A 26,172-nucleotide genomic window follows, 5' to 3' on the forward strand; every position below is an offset into this window, starting at 1 on the left:
ATTGCACATTTAATATCACAAACTCTGTTCCTAAGGATTTTACATATTTTATCAGTTACTTTTTTCAGAACCCTTTATAGGTGTGCTTATGTCTACTTTACAGATAAGGAAATTGAGATACAAAATATTATGTCTGAGAACACACAGCTCGTAATTGGTAGAGCTAAGATTTGAACCTAGGCAGTTCAACTCCAAAGCCCGCACTTAAAGCACTATGTTCAGGATAAATTTTTTTTTTTTTTTTTTTTTTTTTTTTTGAGACGGAGTCTCGCTCTGTGGCCCAGGCTGGAGTGCAGTGGCTGGATCTCAGCTCACTGCAAGCTCCGCCTCCCGGGTTCACGCCATTCTCCTGCCTCAGCCTCCCGAGTAGCTGGGACTACAGGCGCCCGCCACCTCACCCGGCTAGTTTTTTTTTTGTATTTTTTAGTAGAGACGGGGTTTCACCGTGTTAGCCAGGATGGTCTCGATCTCCTGACCTCGTGATCCACCCGTTTCGGCCTCCCAAAGTGCTGGGATTACAGGCTTGAGCCACGGCGCCCGGCCCGTTCAGTATAAATTATTAAGAATCATAGAAACTATATGGTATCGTAACAAAGATTGACATGTACGTCTGAGGTATTTTATGTAGACATCAACAGATAATCTCAATATTTCGTGTATGTTATGGCTTCTTGTTGTTGTTTTGGGGGTAGAGACGGGGTCTGCTTATGTTGCCTGGGACTGGTCTTGAACTCCTGGGCTCAAAGCAGTCATCCCACCTTGACCTCCCAAATTGCTAGGATTACAGGCATGATACTATGTCTTTTAACAGAATATAAGTAACCAAAGAATAAAGGACTGATATATAGTCATTTTGATTTATTTAATAGTTTCACATTTGTTATTTCTCATTTGCTGTTTTGTGAGACTCTTGGTTTTTGAGGGTTTTTCCTAATAGTTTATATTCAGTGCCACTCAGTCTTTTGCCAGATTCGATCCTCCTAATTATTTCTTTTTGGAAAGGAGACCATCTGGAGTATGTTTTTCCAAGATGACTTCTAGGAACTTAGTCCTTTTTTGACAGGCTTTTCTGAAACTTGTTTTACTGGAGAAATGAGCCCCAACAGAATGAAAAAATATTCTTCTCACTGGAAACATTATGTACTACCCTTTAATAGTCAGAGTTTTTGGACTGCTCTTGACAGACACAATTGGTTAAAGCAATTGAAGATCATTTTCAAGTGTTAGAAAAATTTTACTACTAAGAATAAACACAGGCCGAGGTCCGTGGATCACCTGAGCTCAGGAGTTCAAGAGCAGCCTAGGCAACATGATGAAACACCACCTCTAACAAAAATACAAAAATTAGCTGGGCGTGGTGGTATAGTGCACGCCTGAAGTCCCAACTACTCAGGAGGCTGAGGAATGAGAATTGCTTGAGCCTGAGAAGCGGAGGTTGCAGTGAACTGAGATTACACCACTGCACTCCAGCCTGGGCAACAGTGAGACTCTGTTATTCTCTGCCGCCATCCGCTCTCACCCTTCCCTGCTCCCCCCGTCTGAAAAATAAAGGTACTGATATTTGCAGTTGCTTGACTCTGAAATACTTTAGATAGCTCCATGGTTATTTCTTTATTGTTACCTTTTATCCGTTGTACCTTTTTGGTGACAGGGATGAAATTATAGTAAGAAAACCAGGAATGACAGTCAAGTTATCTTTACTTATAAGGAAGTATACCTATGGTTTTGAAAATACATGGTGTGTGGTACATTTTTGCATGTTACTTAAAACTACTTGTGTACAGTTCTTTTCCATATATTTGACCAATACAGGTTAGTAATTTTTAATTACAGAAATAATAAGTGAATACTTTTTCTAAAAAAGCAAATAAAGACCTTCTGGACCAGCAACCCGAATCCTTGTTTCCTTCTTGCTTCTAAAAAGTGACTACTGCCAGGCCTTTATTATTATTAATATTAACAGCCAAGGACAAAGTCATTTTTAGAGAGCCTTTTGCAATTTTTGTATTAACTTGTGACAGCCCAGTGATGATCACTATTCCTACTTAGAGAGAATAGGACTAACTTTCAGAAATCCAGGCATTTTTCTACCTTTCATACTTTATCTTTCTTTCACTTTACCTCTCTTTTCTGTCTTTTATCACTTCTTTCTTTCTTCATTCTTTCTCTCTTTTGCCTGGATTGAGATTGTAAGTCCCTCTCAGTGAAGGGTAAGATTATGAGATCTGAGGGCTATACAAATGTAGTAAGTTGTTCGTTAAGCATATTGAAATGTGTGGAAGTTGGATGAAGGACATTTTCTAAACACATGCAAATAGCATATCTATCATATCAGTTCATTTTCAGATGTAATGGGTAATATACTTTTTTTGTTTGTTTGTTTGTTTGTTTGTTTGTTTTTGGAGACAGAGTCTCGCTGTGTCACCAGGCTGTAGTGTAGTGGTGAGATCTTGGCTCACTGCAACCTCTGCTTCCTGAGTTCAAGCGATTCTCCGGCCTCAGCCTTCCGAGTAGCTGGGACTACAGGCATGTGCCAGCTAATTTTTGTATTTTTAGTAAAGATGGGGTTTTATCATGTTGGCCAGGATGGTCTCAATCTCTTGACCTCGTGATCCACCCACCTTGGCCTCCCAAAGTGCTGTACAGGCATGAGCCAGCACACCTGGCGTTTTTGTTGTTGTTGTTGTTGTTTTTATAAATAAGACGGAGTTTTGCTCTCTTTGTCCAGGTTGAAGTGCAATGGCGCGATCTCGGCTCACTGTAACCTCCGCATCCTGTGTTCAAGCGATGCTTCTGCCTTAGCCTTCCAAGTAGCTGGGATTACAGGCACATGCCACCACGCCCAGCTAGTTTTTTGTATTTTAGTAGAAACTGGGTTTCACCATGTTAGCCAGGCTGGTCTTGAACCTCAGGTGATCCACTCACCTTGGTCTCCCAGAGTGCTGGCATTATAGGCGTGAGCCACCGCACCCGGCCTAAGTATTTTTAAAATTACTTTTTGTGGCCGGTGGGGTGGCACATGCCTATATTCCCCACACATTGAGAAGCCAAGGCAGGCAGATCACTTGAGCTCATGAGTTGGAGACCAACCTAGGCAACAGAGTGAAACCCCGTCTCTACTGACAATATAAAAATTAGCCATGCATACTAGTGTGCACCTGTAGTCCCTGCTACTCAGGAAACTGAGGTAGGAGGATAGCTTCAGCCCAGGAGGTAGAGGTTGTAATGAGCCGAGATCGCACCACCTCGCTCCAGCCTAGGTGACACAGCTAGACCTTTCTCAAAAAAAAAGAAAAAAAAAATTTTTTTAGGTGACATACTATTTTTATTGCTATTTAAGAAATCTAGTTTGTAATATAAAGTAATTCTATGGAAAAGTGTCACTTTATGTGAAACTTAACCCAACTTCTTTTTTTTTTTTTTTTAAAGACAGTGTTTTGCCCTGTCACCCAGGTTGTAGTACAGTAACATGATCATGGCTCACTGTAGTTTTGACTTCCCAGGCTCAATCAATTCTCCACCTCAGCCTTCCTAGTAGCTGGGACTACAGGTGCGTACCACCATGCCTAGCTAAGTTTTATATTTTTTTTTTGGTAGAGATAGGATTTTGCCATGTTGCACAGGCTGGTCTCAAACTCCTAGGCTCAAATGATCCTCTCACCTCAGCCTCTTCAAGTGCTGGGGTTACAGATATGAGCCACTGAGCCCACTGTGCCCAGCCTGATAATTTTATCTTGTTTGTTTTTGTTTTTGTTTGTTTTTGTATTTTTAGTTAGAGACAGGGTTTCACCACGTTGGCCAGGATGGTCTCGATCTCTTAACCTCATGATCTACCCGCCTTGGCCTCCCAAAGTGCTGAGATTAGAGGCGTGAGCCACCACACCCAACTACTTTAAGTGTTAATAGTGGTAATTTTTTATGGTCCGTCAAGAATAAAGCAGGACAGCTAGAGATGCTGTGGGAATTTACATTTACTTGGTGGGGTTATAATTATTCAAGAAGTTTTCAATCCCTATTCCTAGAGTCAGGAATTGGCAACATGTGATTAATGTTGTTGGTTTATAACTATGAAAATAGATTACAAAAACTGGGATATATAAACTGCAAATAATGGGCCAAACATAAATCTCACTCTTCTTAATCTGTAGAGCCAGGATACTCAGTTGCTTGAGTTTTTAGGTGTTTTTGCTACTGTAGGTGTTTTGGCTACTGATTAAACTGCATTATTTTTCTATTAGTCGACCTTAGCTTCATCTGCTTGTAAGCTTTTAGGAAGTTGGATGCTTATACCCATCATCCAAGATAAAAACTCCCTTTGTTAGAAGCAAGTTGGTTTGTTTAACCACATTGCATACCTTAATTCATGCAGTCATGCCATGCTATTGGGTGCATTGCTGTATTTTCCTAGTTTGCTGTCCTACATATGGGTCTTTCGACAAATCTCATTTGGTGATGCATGCTTAGTAAGATGCTAGGTTTTGTTTGTTTGTTTGTTTGTTTTGTTTTTTGAGGCAGAGTTTTGCTCTTGTTGCCCAGGCTGGAGTGCAATGGTGTGATCTTGGCTCACTGCAACCTCCGCCTCCTGGGTTCAAAAGATTCTCCTGCCTCAGCCTCCTGAGTAGCTGGGATTTCAGGTGTGTGCCACCACGCCTGGCTAATTTTTGTATTTTTAGTAGAGATGGGTTTTCACCATGTTAGCCAGGCTGGTCTCAAACTCCTGACCTCAGGTGATCCACCCGCTTCCACCTCCTAAACTTCTAGGATTATAGGTGTGAGCCACCGTGCCCGGCTGAGGCTAGGACTTTTTAATTGTATTCCAGTATTTCTTACTGTCTTCATTATTACTCCCCTAAACAGCCTTTTTAGGCATTTTCCTCCTTTGAAAATTGAATACTACAGATGATTGTATATCTGTATGTATGTAATGTATGTATCTGTGCTTTATACATAAAATGATTACTTTTGCCCTTCCCCCACCCCCCATTTTTACTCCCATTTAGCATGGTTTTGCTTCCATTAAGAATGCATAGCGGGCTGGGCGTGGTGGCTCACACCTGTAATCCCAGCACTGTGGGAGGCTGAACTGGGTGGATCATGAGGTCAGGAGATGGAGACCATTCTGGCCAACATGGTGAAACCCCATCTCTACTAAAAATAGAAAAATTATCTAGGTGTGGAGACGCATGCCTGTAGTCCCAGCTACTCGGGAGGCTGAGGCAGGAGAATGGCGTGAACCCGGGAGGCAGAGCTTGCAGTGACCTGAGATTGCACCACTACACTCCAGCCTGGCGACAGAGCGAGACTCCGTCTCAAAAAAAAAAAAAAAATGCATGTTATAGGCCAGATGTGATGGTTCATGCCTGTAATCTCGACACTTTGGGAGGCCATGGTGGGTGGATCACGAGGTCAGGAGTTCAAGACCAGCCTGGCCAAGGTGGCAAAACCCTGTCTCTACTGAAAATACAAAATTAGCCGGGTGTGGTGGCGCATGCCTATAGTCTAGCTGCTTGGGAGGCTGAGGCAAGAGAATAGCTTGCACCTGGAAGGCGGAGGTTGCAGTGAGCTGAGATTGCACCACTGCACTCCATCCCAGGCAACAGACAGACTCCATCTCACCAAAAAAAAAAAAAGGAGAAGAATGTATTGCGTATACTCATAAGCTTAAACCTGGCTGATTTAAACATGTCGAGAGTGCATCCGATGACATTAGCTAAAATCCTAATTCTGAGTATTGAAGTAAAAGTAAGTTTCTTTCAAAGAACTTTGGATTTTCCCCCGTCTCTCCAAACACAACTTTAAAAATATATTTATTATCTTAGAGATAAGGTTTTCTCTGATGACTGTGCATGAATTCAGTTGTGCATGAATTCAGTTGTGCATGAATTCAGTTGTGCATGAATTCAGTTGTGCAATCATAGCTTGTTGCAGCCTCAAACTCCTGGGCCCAAGCAGTCTTCTGCCTCAGCCTTCCAAGTAGCTGGGAATAGTATAGGTATATACGGCTGCACATTTTAATTTTTTTTGCAGTGATAGGGTCTTGCTGTGTTGTCCCAGCTGGTGTCGAACCCCAGAGCTCAAGCAGTCCTCCTGCCTCAGCCTCCCAGAGTGCTAAGATTACAGGCGTGAGCCACTGCGTCCAGCCCACAACATTTTTTAATGTAAAATTTACTTCACTTTGGCCTGGCGTGGTGGCTCACGCCTGTAATCCCAGCACGTTGGGAGGCCGAGGCGGACGTATTACAAGGTCGGGAGATCGAGACCATCCTGGCTAACATGGTGAATCCCCGTCTATACTAAACAAAATACAAAAAATTAGCTGGATGTAGTGGCCAGCACCTGTAGTCCCATCTACTCGGGAGGCTGAGGCAGGAGAATGGCATGAACTCAGGAGGCGGAGCTTGCAGTAAGCCGAGATGTGCCACTGCACTCCAGCCTGGGCGACACAGCGAGACTCTGTCTCAAAAAAAAAAAAAAAATTTACTTCACTTTTTAAAATAACGTCTGGAATGTAGAAGGGACTACGCTTTTACAACATAATGCTTTTCAAGTTAAATTTTTTGAAAACCCCAGTACAACAGGAGCCAGTTTTTTACCTGAGGAAAGTTGTTTTTCTGTCTTGATTTACTGCTTTATGTATATTATTTTATATTTCCTATAGTGTGAAGCCTCATTTTAGGTCATCCAGTGGTTCAGAACACTCAACAGAGGGCTCTGTATCCTTGGGGGATGGACAGTTGAACAGATCTAGTTCAAGAAACCTTCCAACTGAACGGCATAACCCTACAGTAACTGGGCATCAGGAGCAAACTTACCTTCAAAAGGAGACTTCCACTTTGCAGATGGAACAGAACGGGGACTATGGTAGGGGCAGGTAAGGAAATAAGGTACCTGAAAATCTTTGATAATAGTGTAATCATCCTGAATAATTGAAGAACATGATCTGGCAGTTGGTTTGGTTCGGTGTTAATTTAATTATTGGTATATGGTTATATTAAATAAATATGTTATTTTCAGAACATGAGTTGGTTGCTTTTTATAAAGAAATACTCATATAGAAAATGTCTCTGAATCAGAGGTTTATAAAGTTATTCTGAAGTTCCTTATAGTTCATATAGGAAAGAATAGCTTAGAAAATTAACATATCCATCTGCCTTATGGTTTTATTTCTTCCAGCTTTTAAACTATAGAAGTGGCTGGGTGCGGTGCCTCACGCCTGTAATCCCAACACTTTGGGAGGCTGAGGTGGGAGGATCATCTGAGGTCAGGAGTTCAAGACCAGCCTGGCCAACATGGTGAAACCCAGTCTCTATGAAGAAATACAAAAATTAGCAGGGCATGGTGGCAGGCACCTGTAATCCCAGCTACTCAGGAGGCTGAGGCAGGAGAATCACTTGAACCCGAACCCAGGAGGCAGAAGTTGCAGCGGGGCAAGGTTGCGCCACTGCGTTCCAGCCTGGGTGACAGAGCGAGACTGTGTCTCAAAAATATAAATAAACTATAGGGGTGAGGTTATATATTGCCAACTTGCCTAATTAAATAATAGTATGGTTCTGGTTTGAAGGGATCGCTACTAACAAATGGACTCATCTTACTTTATGGTGTGGTAGTAGGTAAAGTTTTTGGTAAATTGGCTCAAGATACCTCAGAATAATACATTATCTTTTAGTAATAGAGAAAACTAGCCCGAAATGTAGAAAGATGTTTAAATTGAAATGTATACAGCTGACCGGGCGTGGTGGCTCACGCCTGTAATCCCAGCACTTTCGGAGGTGGGGCAGGCGGATCATGAGGTCAGGAGATCGAGACCATCCTGGCCAACATGGTGAAACCCTGTCTCTACTACAAATACAGAAATTAGCTGGGCGTGGCGGCGTGTGCCTGTAATTCCAGCTACTCAAGAGTCTGAGCAGGAGAATTGCTTGAACCTGGGAGGCAGAGTTTGTAGTGAGCCGAGATAGCGAGATGGCGCCACTGCACTCCAGCCTGGCGACAGAGTGAGACTCTGTTTCAAAAAAAAAAAAAAGTATACGACTTTGATACAATGTATCTATCTGAAGAAACTTATGACTTGTCCCTTCTCCTCCCCCAAACTTTTTCTTATTAAAAGGAGAACTCTCTTCAGAGGTCGAAGACGACGAGAAGATGACAGGATCTCAGTAAGTTTTTAAAAACTTTTATTCAGACTTTTTTCTCTTCTGTGATTTACTATGGCATTGACTTTTGGTCTTTCCTTTCTGGGTTTTTGTTTTATTGATTGTAGTCTTCAGCAAAGGTAAATGGAGCCTAAATTTAACCCTGAAATTTTTACCACCACTACCCATATACCCACCCTCTAGCACATATGTAGTATGGAGTTTCACTTGTGTTGCTTGCTTAAAAAAATTATTTGAAGATTAATGTATTCACGTGATTTTTAAATAAAATCACGAAGTCTTTCTAACTTTCCTTACCTTTTCTTTCTTCTTTCTTTTCCAAGACACGGGATGTTACTCTTTCCCAGGGCACTGGAATTACAGGCCTGAGCCACCGTGCTTGATGCAAGATAAGGACTTCTAGGGAGAGGCAGAGGAGGAAGGGTCTTGCTATGTTGCCCAGGCTGAAGTGCAGTGGTACAATCATGGCTCACTGCAGCCTTGACATCCTAGGCTTAAGTGATCCTCCTCTAGAGATGGGGTTGGGCACTGTGGCTCATGCTTGTTATCCCAGCTCTTTGGGAGGCTGAGTCAGTTGGATCACTTGAGGCTACAGGCCCCACGCAAGTGCAAAACCAAGCAGAATGATCAGGACATCTTAAAGCTCCAAAATACTCGCCTTTGGCCAGGCATGCCGACTCAAGTCTGTAATGTCAGCACTTTGTGAGGCTGAGATGTACAGATCACTTGAGCTCAGGAGTTGGATACCAGCCTGGGCAGCATGGTGAAACCCCATCTCTACAAAATTAAAAAAATAAGCCAGGCACCACGGTACACGCCTGTGGTCCCAGCTACTTGGGAGGCTGAAGCAGGCTGATCCCTTGAGCCCAGGAGGTGGAGGTTGCAGTGAGCCAAGATTGTGCCACTGCACTGCAGCCTGAGCAACCAAGTGAGACTTTGTCTCAAAAAATAATAAAATAATATCCTTTGACTCCATGGCCACTCCTAGGTTACACTGATACAAGGGTTGGGCTCCCAAGGCCTTAGGCAGCTCCACCCCTTTGGCTTTGCAGGGATCAACCCTGGAGGCTGCTCTTATGGGCCCACGTTGAATGCCTGTGGCTTTTCCATGCCTGTTTTGGAGTCTGGAGGACGGTGACCTTCTTCTGCCACTATGCAGTGCCCTAGTGGAGGCGTGTTGTGAGGGCCTCAGCCCCATATTTCCCCTCTGCACTGTGCCCCTGGAGCAGGTTTCTGGACTTATACCAGACTGGTAGAAGTTTCTTTCAGAGGATGCCGTACATCCTCTGAAATCGAGTCAGAGGCTCCCAAGCCAGTCTAGGAAGTTCCTCATCTTCTATCCTTTTGAGCCCTCCAGACTCTTCCACCCTCTACCTGTTAGCCAGTTCCAGTACTGCGTCCACATTTTCAGTTATCTTTTAGCAGTGCTCCACTCCTCAATACCAATTTTCTTTAAGCCATTCTCACATTGCTAGAAAGAAATACTTGAAACTGGATAATTCATAAAGAAAAGAAGTTTAATTGGCTCACAGTTCTGCAGGCTGTACAGGAAGCATGATGCAGGCATCTGCCCAGCTTCTGGGGAGGCCTTGGTAAACTTACAATCATGGCTGAAGGCAAATGGGGACCACGCAGTGAATACATGGCAGGAGGAAGAGAGAAGAAAACCGTTTTCAAAGAAGAAAATGTGTTCCATTATAACTTAGAATTGTTTTTAGGCCATACTGAACCTCTTAAATCAGTGTTGTAACTTTATTATACACAACCATGAAACTTCAGGCAACTTTTTTTTTTTTTTTTGAGGGGGAGACCAAGTTTCACTTTTGTTACCCAGGCTGGAGTACAAATGGCACGATCTCAGCTCACTGCAACCTCTGACTCCCGGGTTCAAGCGGTTCTTCTGCCTCAGCCTCCCGAGTAGCTGCGACTACAGTCACCTGCTACCACGTCTGGCTCATTTTCTGTATTTTTAGTAGAGACGGAGTTTCACCATGTTGGCCAGGCTGGTCTCAAACTCCTGACCTCAGGTGATCCACCTGCCTTGGCCTCCCAAAGTGCTGGGATTACAGGCGTGAGCCACCGTGCCTGACCAACAATTCTTTTTTTTTTTTTTTTTTTTTTTTTTTTTTTTTTTTTTTTTTGAGACTGAGTTTTGCTCTTGTTGCCCAGGCTGGAGTACAGTGGTATGATCTCAGTTCACTGCAACCTCTGCCTCCTGGATTCAAGTGATTCTCCTGCCTCAGTCTCCCAAGTAGCTGGAATTACAGGTGCTCGCCACCATGCCTGGCTAATTTTTATATTTTAGTAGAGACATGTTTCACCATGTTGGTCAGGCTGGTCTTGAACTCTTGACCTCAGGTGATCCACCTGCCTCGGCCTCCCAAAGTGCTGGGATTATAGGCATGAACCACTACACCCAGCCCAACAGTTCTTTTTTGGCATTCCATTGCAGTAGTCCACATGACTTCTCACATGGCCCTCAACAATTTGGAATAAGAGATTAGACCCTGCATGGTGGCTCAGGCCAGGCATGGTGTCTCACGCCTGTAATCCCAGTACTTTTGGAGGCTCAGGTGGGTGGATTGCCTGAGGGTAGGATTTCAAGACCATCCTGGCCAACATGGCGAAACCCCGTCTCTACTAAAAATACAAAAATTAGCCAAGTGTGGTGGTGGGTGCCTGTAGTCCTAGCTACTTAGGAGGCTGAGTCAGGAGAATCACTTGAATCCAGGAGGCAGAGGTTGCAGTGAGCTGAGATCGTGCCACTGCACTCCAGCCTGGGCGACAGAGCGAGACTCCGTCTCAAAAAAAAAAATAGAGATTAGATTTGGGGTTTATTCAGTATGTTGTAAATGTTATGATGGAGGACTAAACATTGGGGTAAAAGAAACAGGCATGACTTCCAGTAGGTAGGTCTTGGTAGAGGAGCTCTTATGCAGGAGGGAGATCTTAGCTGGGAATAAAATTTTGGATTTGTAGGCCGGGCGCGGTGGCTCAAGCCTGTAATCCCAGCACTTTGGGAGGCCGAGATGGGCGGATCACGAGGTCAGGAGATCGAGACCATGCTGGCTAACACGGTGAAACCCCGTCTCTACTAAAAAAATACAAAAAATTAGCCGGGCGAGGTGGCGGGCGCCTGTGGTCCCAGCTACTTGGGAGGCTGAGGCGGGAGAATGGCGTGAACCCAGGAGGCGGAGCTTGCAGTGAGCTGAGATCCAGCCACTGCACTCCAGCCTGGGCGACAGAGCGAGACTTCGTCTCAAAAAAAAAAAAAAAAATTTTTGGATTTGTAAGCCTTCACATAGTAATTGGAGTGATAAGCTCATGCAGAGTACTCTCCATAGAGTGATGAAAGTGGTCTAATATGGAACTTTGGGGAATAAAGCAGCAGTGTTGGGTTGAAAAATGAGATTTTTCAGCATACTGTTTAAAGTATTCAAGCAAAATCTGAATGGACATGGCTAATGGACAAGTGTTATCTGGGTTGTAGGCAAAGGCCTAGGCTGAAAATATTTAAAACCTACAGTTCAATATTTTGGTAAATTTACAGAGATATACAACCATCAAAAAGCGAAAAAGATTGTTTTAACAGTCACTTGCATAAAGGTAGTAGTTGAAGCCATGGATAGTGGACATCACTCAAGGAGAATATGAGAAGTAAAGAGTAGTAACCAAATGGAAACCATCAAAATTTTAGAGATGATCAGGGGAAAAAGAGCACATGTCTGTCAAATCTAAAAAACAAAAAAGGTATCACAGAAACTAAGAGGAAAATGCGTTCCCAAGGAAAGGATGGTTAACACACCAAATGCTGTAGGTCAGGAAATATGAGGTCAGGAAAAAGGGTCTGTCAGGTTTTGCATTGTTTAAGGCATTGGTGACATCTAAAATAATTTTAGTGGAGTGATGACAAAGTGGAGGAGATAAGTAAGAGGTAAGAGGCTTGTCAGAGGATATATAGGGTGTTAGGAGGGAAGCATGAGATTTTTCATATATGTTATATAGAGGAGGGATATTGTTCTCTCGAGATAGATAGATGGAGAAAGATGGTGATGGTCGGGCACAATTGCTTAAGCCTGTAATCCCAGCACTTTGAGAGGCCAAGGGGAGAGGATCACTTAAGCTCAAGTGATCAACTTTGTCACTGCTAAAAAACAAAACATAAAAATTTAGCCAGGTGTGGTGTGCACAGCTACTCTAGAGGCAAAAAAGGCAGGAGGATTGCTTGAGTCTAGGAAGTCATGGTTGTAGTGAGCTATGATTGTGTCACTGCATTTCAGCCTTGGTGACAGACCAAGACCCTGTCTCAAAAAAAAGAAAAATAGTTGATAGCAAATTTAGGTAAAGTGGGTGTTTTTGTTGAGAAGGCATAGTAAATTATGAAATGAATAGTGGAGACTGGTTAGAAGGCTTAAGGAGTATGGCAAAGTTTACAAAAGAAACAGGTGAGAGAACTGACTAAAGAAAAGTAGAATTGATAAAGACTGATGAGAGCTCAAGTGAGATGTCAAACCAAGAATTTATGTAGGGATACAGTTCTATGCATTATAGAGGTTTTATTTGCTGCTTTTTCTTTTCTGGCAGCTTTCAGCTTCAGTGACACAGGATTAGAGAATGAGATAGCCATGTGACCTATTTTGTTATTTGTTCATTTTAGAGATCTCATCCTTCAACAGCTGAATCAAAGGCTCCAACACCAAAGTTTGACTTGTTAGCCTCAAATTTTCCACCTTTACCTGGAAGTTCATCAAGAATGCCAGGTGAACTCATTTTGGAGAATAGGATGTCTGATGTTGTTAAAGGTGTCTACAAAGAAAAGGTAAACACCCAGCACCTAATATGAGTCTTACCTTACGAGACCATATTTAGGGTTTATTTTGCAGTGTTATTATTTAAAATTTTACTTGCACTTAGTGTACATTTCTATCATAGTTTTTATTTATGGCATTTTCAGCATACTTAGAGTGTTTTTTAAAAGATTCATGATAAAGCTGCACAAAGGCAATAAAATGTTTCTTGGCTTTTGCATGTCTTTTTTTTTTTTTTTTTTTTTTAAAGACATGATCTCAGCTGACTGCAGCCTCTACCTCCTAGATTCAAGTGATTCTCCAGCCTCAACCTCCCAAGTAGCTGGGAGTACAGTGTACGCCGCCACGCCTAGCTAACTTTCGTATTTTTTTTTAAGTAGAGACAGGGTTTCGCCACGTTGGCCAGACTGGTCTCCAACTCCTGACCTCAAGCTATCTGCCCATCTTGGCCTCCCAAAGTGCTGGGATTATAAGCGTGAGCCACCACGCCCAGCCTTGCATGTCTTTCTGTCATTCAACTCAGCCTGGTAGAACTGATAACTGATTAATGCAAGATAAATGGAAGGTATCATTTCCATTTATGTGCCTATAATTCACTAGTGATGTAAATGAATTCTTTCAAATAATGGAAAGTAGATGTCTAGAGGCTGAGATACATCATCCTATGATTATTTGGTGTGTAGACCTCTCCATATCAGAAATCCTCATGTCTCACAAGTTTTTCTCATTTTCTACTTTATTCTAATTCATTTTTTTTTTTTTTAAATTATAACAGTACATGTCTATAGTATATCTAGGCTTTTAATGAAAAGCCTGCAACTACTTTCAGCTCCTTAGCTTTTTCTGTATTTTTTTTTTCCTTTTGAGCGGAGTCTTGCTCTATAACCTAGGCTGGAATGCAGTGGCGGATCTCTACTCACTACAACCTCTGCCTCCCGGGTTCAAGCGATTCTCCTGCCTCAGCCTCTTGAGTAGCTGGGATTATAGGCATGAGACACCACACCTAGCTAATTTTTGTATTTTTAGTAGAGACGGGGTTTCTCCATGTTGGCCAGGCTGGTCTCAAACTCCTGACCTCGCAATCCGCCCTCCTCGGTCTCCTAAAGTGCTGGGATTACAGGCGTGAGCCACTGTACCCAGCCCTGTATTTCTAATTAACATCTTTTTTTTTTTTTTTTTTTTTTGAGACGAGTCTTGCTCTGTAGCCCAGGTTGGAGTACAGTGGTGTGATACCTGCTCACTGCAAGCTCCGCCTCCTGGGTTCACGCCATTCTCTCGCCTCAGCCTCCCAAGTAGCTGGGACTACAGGTGCCTGCTGCCACACCCGGCTAATTTTGTTTTTGTATTTTTAGTAGAGATGGGGTTTCACAGTGTTAGCCAGGATGGTCTTGATCTCCTGAACTTGTGATCCACCCGTCTCGGCCTCCCAGAATGCTGGGATTACAGGCGTGAGTCACTGCGCCCTGCCTAATTAACATCTTTTTATTGTAACCTCTTGGCTTTTCCATTTTCAGCAGTGTCTGTTAGCTTCACATTCTGAAGGTAAAGATTTAGGTCTCTTAAACCAAGGTACTCACACTTTTCCTATCCTCCTGATACATTGTACTTCATTATATATAAGATATCATCAATTATAAGGCACCCATTATTTTAGTGTCTCTAAGAAAGTAAAAAATGTTGCTAGTTATGCTAGAACACCCATCCTTTGTAAGTCACATTTCAGTATTACATATTTTTTTCATGGCTGAGACTCAAACATAATATACTATGATTGTTTCTCCTTTTGTGTGCACTCTCAGTGTCCTACTGCATAGCTGTGTTCTTGGGCCTTCTCTTTACCATCACCCTGGCAATTTTCCTTACTCTCCTTTATCTATCCCCTTTTTTTCCTCACTCTTTTTTCACTTTTCCATGTTAGAGTGGTTCATATCTTCCATGGTCATGAAGTATAAATTTCTTGCATTCTGAAAATGTTTTTCTGCTCTCACGTTGATCAGTAGATTATTTCTGTATTGGATTCTCTATTAGAAATCATTTTCCCTTGGGATTTTGAAGATACTATTCCACTGTCTTGTTTCTTTAAAAAAAAATTGTAACATGTAGTAGTTATTTCATAATAACTAAGATACACTTTTTTTCCCCATGTTTTATCACCTTCCAAAATCAGACTAAAAATTATTTTTTAAAAAATGTAAAGGCTGGGCACAGTGGCTCATGCCTGTAATCCCCGCACTTTGGGAGGCCGAGGCAAGCGGATCACGAGGTCAGGAGTTTGAAACCAACCTGGCCAACATGGTGAAACCCCGTCTCTACTAAAATTAGAAAAATTAGCTGGGCGTGGTGGCACGCTCCTGTAGTCCCAGCTACTCAGGAGGCTGAGGCAGGAGAATCGCTTGAACCTAGGAGATGGAGGTTGCAGTGAGCCGAGATCACACCGTTGCACTCTAGCCTGGGTGACAAGAGCAAGACTCTGTCTCAAAAAAAAGAAAAAAATTAAATATCCAGTCACATTGGTTCATACCTGTAATTCCAGCACTTTGGGGGTCCAAGGTGAACGGATTGCTTGAGCCCAGGAGTTCAGGACCAACCTGGGCAACATAGAGAGGTCCCGTCTGTACATAAAGTGTAAAAAAAAAAAAAACATAGCTGGGCATGGTGACGCATGCCTGTAGTCCTTGCTACTTGGGAAGCTGAGACAAGAGGATTACTTTAGCCCAGGAGATCAAAGCTATGATGAGCTTAAGTGCAGTATTTTTATTTTCTTCTCATCTTAAGGTCTGCTTCTATCCAGTGGTTTTATTTTTATTTTTATTTTTTCTTATTGGTACATAAAATAATGGTGTGGTTTACCAATAATGGCGTCTCAGATTTCAGAAGATGATACACAAACATACATATATACTTTTTTTTTTTTTTTTTGAGTCGGAGTTTCACTCTTGTTGCCCAGCCTGGAGTGCAATGGCGCGATCTCGGCTCACTGCAACCTCCACCTCCCGGGTTCAAGCGATTCTCCTGCTTCAGCCTCCTAAGTAGCTGGGATTACAGGCACTTGCCACCGTGCCCAGCTAATTTTTGTGTTTTTAATAGAGATGGGGTTTCACCATGTTGGCCAGGCTGGTCTTAAACTCCTGACCTCAGGTGAGCCACTGCTCCCGGCCATATATACATTTTTAAAGAATAATCATGAAGTGTACGTCTGCTTATAACCCCAACACACAATTGTAGCCGATAAACATCCCTAGTATCTTAGCAGTGACATGTGTGTCTCCTCCCTATTTATAGTCATTCTGCCCCACTCTTCCCCTTTAGATATAAACATTATTCTGACTTTGTGATAGCAATTTTCTTGCCTTCATAGTTTTGTCATTCTGCATTGACAGAATTTTTCTGTGAAGGGCCAGATACTCATAGTAAATATTTTTGGCTTTGTAGGCCATGTATTGTCACATATTCTTTGTTTTTACAACCCTTTAATAACTTAAAAACCAAAGGTTTTTTGGTGTTTGGCTCATGCCTGGTGGCTCATGCCTGTAATCCCAGCACTTCAGGAGGATCACTTGAGGCCAAGAGTTTGAGACCAGCCTAGTCAACATAGGGAGACCCCCATCTCTAAAAAATAATAATAATAATATAAAAATAATAATTATAATTTACAAACCATTCTTAGCTTGTAAGCCATACCAAAACAAGTTATAGGGTGGGTTTGGCCTTGCAGATCTTAGTTTACCAACCCCTGCCCTAGGTGATAAAACGGGGTGCCTGTTTTTGAAAAGGTTACAAAGAATTGCACAGTATATATTCTTCCTTTCTTTCATTCTGTATGGTTTGAGATTGATCACTGTTAATACAGATGACTATTGTTCATTTTGAACTATTATGTGATACTCTATTGTAGGAAGTAAAATATTTATTCATTGTACTGTTAATGGACATTTTGCCATTATAAATCTTCATGTGAGCAAGAACTTTTCTAGGATTTATACATCAGCTTGTGTTCTTTTCAAATTTTAAAGTCTTTCAAGTGTTTTTTTGAGATGGAGTCTCTCTCTGTCACCCAGGCTGGAGTGTAGTGGCATGATCTCGGCTTATGCAACCTCCACTGCCAGGGTTCAAGCGATTCTTGTGCCTCAGCCTCCCGAGTGGTGAATACAGGCATGCGCCACCATGCCCGGCTAATTTTTGTATTTTCAGTAGAGATGGGGTTTCTGCCTTGTTGGCCAGGCTGGTCTCGAACTTCTGACCTCAGATGATCCACCCACCTCATCCTCCCAATGTGCTGGGTTTACAGGCGTGAGCCACTGCGCATGGTCAGTCTTTCAGGTTTTTAAGAAATAGATTCATATATTTTTTTACATATTCTGCATATTAATCCTTTGTCAGTTACATGTAGTACAAATAATCTTTCACTTCTGTGGTTTCTTTTCCATCTTCAGTGCCTATAGGTTGAAACAAGTTCTTAATTTTAATATGGTCCTATTAGTCTTTTCTTTATAATTTGCTGTTTTTATTTCATGCTTAGGAAATGATCTAGCTTCCAGAGATTCTTTTGAGAACCCTAAGGGTGCTGATTCCTGATATCTGACATGATTTTTTCCCCCTTATCTGGAGGTTTTTAGGGTCTTTTATTGATCCTTGGTATTCTGCGAAATTTCGTGCTATGTGCTTTGGTATGGCTCTTTTTTTTTGTCACAATTCTTTTTGTTTGTTTTTTGTGGAGATAGAGTCTGCCTCCATTGCTTAAGCTGGAGTACAGTGGTATGATCTTGGCCTACTGCAGCTTCCACCTCCTGGGTTCAGTCGATTCTCCTGCCTCAACCTCCCCAGAAGCTGGAATTACAGGCATGCGCCACCATGCCCGGCTAAGTTTTGTATTTTTAGTAGAGACCATGTTTCTCCATGTCGGTGAGGCTGGTCTCGAACTCCCGACCTCAGGTGATCAGCCCACCTCGCCAGCCTCCCAAAGTGTTGGGATTACAGGTGTGAGCCACTGCAACCAGCCTTTACTTAAACCTCTTTTTGAGACAGGGTCTCACTTTATCACCCAGGGTAGAGGACAGTGCCGTGATCTTGGCTCATTGCAGGCTTCATCTCTCAATGTTCAAGGAGTCCTTCTGCCTCAGCACCCCCAAGTAGCTTGGGTTACAGTTGCAGGCCACCATGCTTGGCTAGTTTTTGTAGAGATAGGGCTTTGCCATGTTGCTGAGGCTGCTCTTGAACTCCTGGGCTCAAGTGCTCTGCCCACCTTGGCCTCCCAAAGTGCTAGGATTACAGGGGCCAGCCACTGTACCCGGCCTTTAAACCTCTTTTTTTTTTTTTTTTAAAGTCTTGCTCTGTCACCCAGGCTAGAGTGCAGTGGCACGATCTCGGCTTACTGCAACCTCTGCCCCCTGGGTTCAAACAATTCTCTTGCCTCAACCTCCCGAGGAGCTTTGACTATAGGCGTGGCGGCACACGCCCGGCTAATTTTTTTGTGTTTTTAGTAGAGATGGGGTTTTACCATTTTGGCCAGGCAGGTGTCAAACTCCTTTCCTCAGTGATCCGCCTGCCTTGGTTTCACAAAGTACTGGGATTACAGGCCTGAGCCACCGTGTCTGGACTAAACCTCGTTTTTTATCTTTGTTGTTACTATGTTTTCTACCAAGTTTTTCTGAATGTTACTTTCTAAATCTATTGAAAGTTTTATTTCACCCATCAGTTTTAATTTCTAGGGCTCTTTTCTAAATTCTATGCCAGCGGTATAAACACACATAACAGCATTTACCATCTTAACCATTTTAAATGTGTACAGTTTTGTAGTGTTAAGTACCTTCACACGGTTGTGCAGCTAAGCTCCAGAACTTACTATCTTTCAGAACTAAAACTCTATACCTATTAAACCATTCCCTCTTCCTCCCTTCTCTTATCCTTCGGCAGCCACTATTCTACTTTCTGTCTCTAAATTGACTACTCTTAGAAATTCATATAAGTAGAATCATACAGTATTTGTCTGTTTGTCTGTGATTTTACTTAGCATCCTCAACGTTCACTCATGTTGAGCATGAGTCAAGATTTCATTAATTTTTTAGTGCAGCCTACAAACACTTTTTTTTTGAGACATGGTCTTGCTCTTTTCCCAGGAGGGAGTGCAGTGGCACTATCATGGTTCACTGTAGCAGCTTCAACCTCCCAGACTCATGTAATCTTCTCAAGTGGGAGGGACAACAGGTGGACACCCCCCTACCCTAGCTAAATATTTTACTTTATTTTGTAGAGACAAGATCTTGCTATGTTGCCCAAGGTTGGTCTTGAACTCCTGGACTCCCAAAGTGCTGGGATTATAGTCGTGAGCCCCTGCACCCACCCCTATATTTAACTTTTTTTTTGTCGGGGGACGGAGTCTCGCTCTGTAGCCCAGGCTGGAGTGCAGTGCTGCAATCTCGGCTCACTGCAATCTCCGCCTCCCAGGTCCCAGTTCAAGCAATTCTCTTGCCTCAGCCTCCCAAGTAGCTGGGATTACAGGCATGCACCACTATGCCCAGCTAATTTTTGTATTTTTAGTAGAGACAGGGTTTCACCATGTTTGCCAGGCTGGCCTTGAACTCCTGACCTTGCGATCCACCCGCCTCAGCCTCCGAAAGTGCTGGGATTACAGGCATGAGCCACTGCGCCTGGCCTATTTAACTTTTTTTTTTTTTTTTTTTGAGACGGAGTCTGGCTCTGTCGCCCGGGCTAGAGTGGCCTATTTAACTTTTTAAGGATCTGCCACATTGCTTTCTAAAGCAGTGCATCATTTTACATTGCCATCCTCTATGTTTGAGTTTTAATGTTTCCATATCATCACCATTTGTTAATGTTTGTCTTTTTTTTTATTATAACCATCCTTGTGGGTATGAAGTGATTTTTCACCATTGTTTAGCTTTGCATTTTATGATGACTAATGATGTTGACTATCTTCTCTTGTGCTTATTACATCTTCTTTGGAAAAAGGTCTAAGTGTAATTTTGAAAAATCTTTTTACTTTAAGGATAATGAAGAGCTGAGAGTTAGTTGCCCAGTGCCTGCAGATGAGCAGACAGAATGCACTTCTGCCCAACAACTCAATATGAGTTCCAGTTCTCCATGTGCTGCTGAGCTTACTGCATTAAGGTACAAGTTACAGTATAGAAGATCTTCAACATTAAATTACTTTTTCTGGTCGGGCGCGGTGGCTCTCGCCTGTAATCCCAGCACTTTGGGAGGCCGAGGCAGGTGGATCACCTGAGGTCAGGAGTTCAAGACCAGTCTGGCCAACATGGTGAAACCCCGTCTCTACTAAAACAAAAATCAGCCGGGCGTGGTGGCAGGCGCTTGTAATCCCAGCTACTCGGGAGGCTGAGGTTGGAGAATTGCTTGAACCCAGGAGGCAGAGAGGTTGCAGTAAGCCAAGAGTATGCCACTGCACTCCAGCCTGGGTGACAGAGTGAGACTCCGTCTCAAAAAAAAAAAAAATTACTTTTTCTTCTGATTAGTTGCTAAACTGTTCCATAGCTATTCTGAGTCTAATTGCAAGCTCTTTTTTCCTTAGCACAACTCAGCAAGAAAAGGATCTAATAGAGGATTCCTCTGTTCAGAAGGATGGTCTCAACCAGACAACTATGCCAGTTTCTCCTCCAAGTACTACAAAGCCATCGAGGGCAAGTACTGCTTCACCATGTAATAATAACATAAATGCAGCTATAGCTGTGGCTCTACAGGTAACTTGAAGATTTTAGTTTATGTTAAATAAAAAAAACCAATAGATTAGATAATTTTTTTTTCACATAACACTTTGTTAGAACAGAGTCATTTGGAAGTAGCCCAAGTTGGGGCTGACTATCAGAAAGAAGCTTAAGGAGTTTTAAGGTCACTGCAAAGAGATGGAAAGGTTTAGGTGGTTTTTTTTGGTTTTTTTTGTTTTTTGTTTTTTTCTTTTTTGAGACGGAGTCTGTGCTCTGTCACCCAGGCTGGAGTGCAGTGGCAGCATCTCGGCTCACTGCAGGCTCCACCTCCTGGGTTCATGCCATTCTCCTGCCTCAGCCTTCCAAGTAGCTGGGACTACAGGCACCCACCACCATGCCTGGCTAATTTTTTGTGTTTTCAGTAGAGACGGGGTTTCACATTGTTAGCCAGAATGGTCTCAATCTCCTGACCTCGTGATCTCCCTGTCTCAGCCTCCCAAAGTGCTGGGATTACAGGCATGAGCCACTGGGCCTGGCCCATTCTGTTTCTTTTGATTGCTTTTTTTCTGTTCATATGGTTAAGTGAATCTTCTTCCTTACCCACATTAGGATGAATTGATCATTTGGGGGCTAACATAAAGTGGCCTTGTGCCTCTTGATGTTCTTTTGGTTGTATATGTGATACTTAACAGTCTATAAGTGGCCATTGAGAGGCCACTCCCACTTATTCAAGTTCCAGGATTGTTTTATAGTTAAATAATTGGGAAAATACAGAAAAGCAGAATAAAACAAAATTTATCTATAATCCCTAGCATTTTAGTACAGCACTTTTAAAAATAGATTTACAGGCCAGGTGCGGTGGCTCAAGCCTGTAATCCCAGCACTTTGGGAGGCCGAGACGGGCGGATCACGAGGTCAGGAGATCGAGACCATCCTGGCTAACACGGTGAAACCCCGTCTCTACTAAAAAAAATACAAAAAACTAGCCGGGCGAGGTGGCGGGCGCCTGTAGTCCCAGCTACTCGGGAGGCTGAGGCAGGAGAATGGCGTGAACCCAGGAGGCGGAGCTTGCAGCGAGCTGAGATCCGGCCACTGCACTCCAGCCTGGGCAACAGAGCGAGACTCCGTCTCAAAAAAAAAAAAAAAAAACAAATAAAAATAGATTTACAAGACTATCTAATGATAGCAATAATACTAAAATGATAGCTACCATTTGAATGCTTACTGTATATTATTAGGACTAGTGCTGAAGACTTTACATGCTTTGTTCTGTTCTCAAAATACCTCTATTCCACCTTTTTCAGTTGAGGTAATTAAGACATTTAATGAATCTTTTTATACCATTGGTTTCTAATTGCTCTGCTGGGATTCTTTTGGAATCTTTCTTGGGGTTCTTTGTAGCAAGGAAAAGGAACAGAAAGAACCATTTTATTTCATCATATGGCTATACCATATTAATCTAATCTGTCCTTTCTTGTTAGGCATTTAGGTCATTTCCATCATTATAAACAATGCTGACGTGAACATCCCTCAGTTAAATTCCTCAAGCAAAATTATTGTATAATAAATAAAGATTGTACCAGTGTACTCTAGGCAGTATATATGAGAGTGCTTGTTACCCTTTTCTGGAAGATAATTTGTGGTTTTCTTGTGGTTAACACAATCATTTTTGTACTTTATAATTTAGAGAATGTGTACCATAAATGTTCTTTTTTTATCATCACTTCAAAGGAGCCCCGAAAGTTAAGTTATGCTGAAGTGTGCCAGAAGCCCCCTAAAGAGCCATCTTCAGTTCTTGTGCAGCCACTACGGGAACTTCGCTCTAATGTGGTGTCTCCCACCAAAAATGAAGACAGTGGAGCTCCTGAGAACTCCGTTGAGAAACCACATGAGAAGCCAGAAGCAAGGGCTAGTAAGGATTATTCTGGCTTCCGAGGCAATACAATCCCCAGGGGAGCAGCTGGAAAAATCAGGGAACAGAGACGCCAGTTTAGCCATAGGGCTATACCTCAGGGAGTGACTCGATGTAATGGCAAAGAGCAATATGTGCCACCCAGATCACCAAAGTAAAAAACAACAAAACTATTCAAAAACTTCTCTCTCTTCCCATTAAACTTGAGCTGTGGCTATATTGAACTGTTTTGGAGGGGAGGGGGTAGCCAGGAAGGGAACAGGAGAAAGTACATCCTTAAATCATTATGGATTTTGGAGTTGTGAGTGATAGGATCCCAAAATTCATCTCTAATGTGATTTTTAAATGCTGGAGGATTCCAATCAATATAAATATATATATATATATACACACATATATAAAATATAATTTTTCTATTTTTGTTTTTGGTTTTAATTTGCAGAGATTTGCTGCCAGGAATCAATTTTGAGGGTTCAGATTTAGCTTGGAGGAAAAAAAAAATTATACATCCTTCAGTATAGGAGATGAGGGAATGAGAGAAAATATTTTTTGAAGAAGCATTTCTGTAAAATTAGAAAATACTTTTTTTAATCTATTTAAAGTTTGGCTTGAAGAATGCCATTTCTAACTATATGGCCTTGTATTGCAAAGCAGATCAGTGGCTGGGGTGCCTGTTGTGGGTGTGAGTGTGTACAAGAGCGATTGAAGCCAAATCTGTTGTCATGTTAGTAAATGATTTGAAAACTGAATGTAATACTTGAGTAGGTTTTTTTTTTTTCTAGTTTGAAATTTAGTCTCTGTCTTTTTGACCTTACTAATACTTCATTCAACAAGTTGTAAAATGATTGTACCTGGAGATGTGACTACCAATCAGTTTAATACTCAAGGAAAGGGGGTTATTAAAAAAATTGAAAATTTCATCTTGGACCTCAGTGCATAGGCCAAATGGATTTCAGAGGTTTAAACTTCCCTGTGATTCCCCCCCAACACCCCCAAAATGAGAAACAAACATTTTTTTCTTACTCCATATGTTACTCTCTGTTCTTTGACTGCCCACTCAAAAAAGCAGAATAACCAACTACCTACTGAAGTGTATGTTTGTAATTGCTTTGACCAGTCTAGTCAAATCATATAAATTGTTCTAAATTTCAGAATTGAACGTTGAAGTATTTACTCTTCTGTTCACACATTTAGAATTTTAGCTCCCAAGATGGTAGGGCAGACTGACCCTACAGTAATTTATTTGTTGTTAATGTTAAAGATGAAACATAGTAACTGACTCTTAAGTGTTAAATAATGTAGACGTAAAATATTTTTTTAAAAAAGGCTTAATTTAGAGGGGTACTTATTTCTGTTTACAGTGTATTTGTCACCTTCCTTTCCTCCTCTTCTCCCCCCACACCCAAAAAGTACAGTTTGGAATTCACTGAAACAATACCAACAAGTCATGAGATTTTTTAGTAAAGATGAGAAAGATGGTTGAAGAAAATTAATGCATAATTTCTCAGTGAATAAAGTTGTAGCTCTCATATACTAAATAGACAAGTTTACATGGTGTTATTTAGAAAATGGCTAAAATATTAAAAACTGTGTTGTGTTAATCTGTTTTAAGTCATACTATGTTCAGAGTTCTATGTAAGGTGGGTTTTATTTTTCTTTTTTTTTTTTTTTTTTTTTTTTTTTGAGACGGAGTCTCGCTGTGTCTCCCAGGCTGGAGTGCAGTGGCGCGATCTCGGCTCACTGCAAGCTCTGCCTCCCGGGTTCACGCCATTCTCCCGCCTCAGCCTCCGAGTAGCTGGGACTACAGGCGCCCGCCACTTCGCCCGGCTAGTTTTTTGTATTTTTTAGTAGAGACGGGGTTTCACCGTATTAGCCAGGATGGTCTTGATCTCCTGACCTCGTGATCCGCCCGTCTCGGCCTCCCAAAGTGCTGGGATTACAGGCTTGAGCCACCGCGCCCGGCCCTATTTTTCTTTTAAGGATAGTTTGTAATAGTAAGAACTGTCCCATATGTTAGTAAATTACATATGTACAAATTGAAACTGTAAATTGTGAACACTGGAAAGCACCATTGTGACATAGAGTAAACATCTTAGTAATATATTAAAGTGAATGTAAATGGTGGTTAAAATTACATTACTGTGAAATTCATCTTCCAACTCTAAGTTAAGCTTTGGAGATATATATTAGTGGTTAACTGTTAAGAGCTTTGAAAACACTGCACATATCTGTACAAGCCAGAATTATTATTTCTTTGACTTATTATTAGCTTGGCAGTTGCTTTTGATTTGGTTGTTTTATGACATGGTATACTGTATTTACTCAGTTTGAAACTATTCATTTCTACACACTATTTTTAAAAATTGCCTACTAGGTGAAACATAACAATAAAACTACCTGTGCTGAAATTTGGGGGAAGTTTAGGTCCTTTAAAAAAATATATTAATCATTGACTACATCTATGATAAAAGTGCTTATTTTGGTTTACTAAAATAATGCAGTTGGTGGAAATGATAAACATTTTAAGTGTTAACATCCTTTAACTGCATTGGATTTCAGAGAATAAACATTTTGTAAAAATCACTTGGCAAGGATTATAAACTTAATTACTGCACTTAAAATGAAACATTACTTTTTTTAAACAATGTGTCACAAATGTAGGCCTGTATTACTTGTATGCTTGTGTGACTTACTGTTAGTCCACCAACTTCTAAAAATTTAAAGGCTGTAATTGAAATACAAGAAAAGAGCCTTCTTTTAGAAGAAAGCAGGTGTATTTTTGCTTTTTCTTAACGTTATTGAAAGTAGAAATTTAATTTGAAGATATAACCTTTAAAAATTTCTTATTAAGACAATGTTTTTAATTTAATTTGCCTCATTACATCTAGTAGTTCCCATTTGATGGGATGTATAGGGAAGAGAGAGAGAGAGTGAGTGTGTATGTATGTGTGTGTAATATTTATATATATTCACAGTATGTATTTAGCATTTATTTTATTACAGCAGATTTAAAATTTGTATCTAAATAATGCCTGTGAGTTGTGTGAAGCTGTTGGCTTTTTTTCCAACATTACTTTGTAACTAATGAGGGTGGATGTTCATTGTAGTTTATTTATTTGGTTCTTTAGATGGAGGAATTTAAATAATCAAATTTTTCTCTTCACCCTTATGACTTGACATTTCCTTGGTCTGTTGGAGGCTAAAAGTAGGTATAAATGATACTGGATGTTTGGTATAGTGATACTCTGCTATAGTTCTTACTGCATGAAGAGAACAAGAGTCACAAAAGTTCACCACCTTGCACTTCATAGAGAAGGTACATAGAGACATTGCAAAACCTGTCTCCATTTGCTGTCCTGATAATTAAGGTTTTCATAATACCTGGGGCCTGTCTCTGAGTAATTTTAATTTTGCCAAATACACTGATATTTTAAAAAGTGATCCATCTAAATTTTTTTCAACTGGATTTTGAGGAAGGTAAGAGCTTTCGATAATAAGGGTTTGTTGTGGTAGTTGTCTTATGTGCTGAATTTGCAGATGATCAGATGCTATGCAGAATTATGATTTATTTTTGTTTCCTAAAATTAAGATAGCTTGAATATTATTTCACATTCCTTTTTCTT

At 41.4% G+C, this 26,172-nt stretch overlaps 1 protein-coding gene across 37 annotated transcripts in view; it reads left to right on the forward strand.

Moving 5' to 3' along the window:
- Positions 1-22,719, forward strand: part of LARP4 (La ribonucleoprotein 4) — an 82,692-nt gene extending 59,973 nt beyond the window's left edge. For 22 of the 37 annotated variants that reach the window (XM_077954214.1, XM_015151706.3, XM_015151699.3 and 19 more), the window contains 6 exons: positions 6,659-6,871; positions 8,108-8,156; positions 12,811-12,972; positions 19,965-20,086; positions 20,505-20,673; positions 22,369-22,719. In XM_077954214.1, coding sequence (XP_077810340.1) covers positions 6,659-6,871; positions 8,108-8,156; positions 12,811-12,972; positions 19,965-20,086; positions 20,505-20,673; positions 22,369-22,707 — 1,054 coding nt within the window. In that variant the 3' untranslated portion in view covers positions 22,708-22,719. Of the gene's footprint in view, positions 1-6,658; positions 7,022-8,107; positions 8,157-12,810; positions 12,973-19,964; positions 20,087-20,504; positions 20,674-22,368 lie in introns of those variants that run through there. The other 15 variants (XM_077954221.1, XM_028829474.2, XM_077954222.1 and 12 more) reach the window with 4 other exon arrangements.
- The last annotated feature ends 3,453 nt before the right edge of the window (positions 22,720-26,172 follow it).

Source organism: Macaca mulatta, chromosome 11 (genome assembly GCF_049350105.2).
Source record: "Macaca mulatta isolate MMU2019108-1 chromosome 11, T2T-MMU8v2.0, whole genome shotgun sequence".
Taxonomy (NCBI): domain Eukaryota; kingdom Metazoa; phylum Chordata; class Mammalia; order Primates; family Cercopithecidae; genus Macaca; species Macaca mulatta.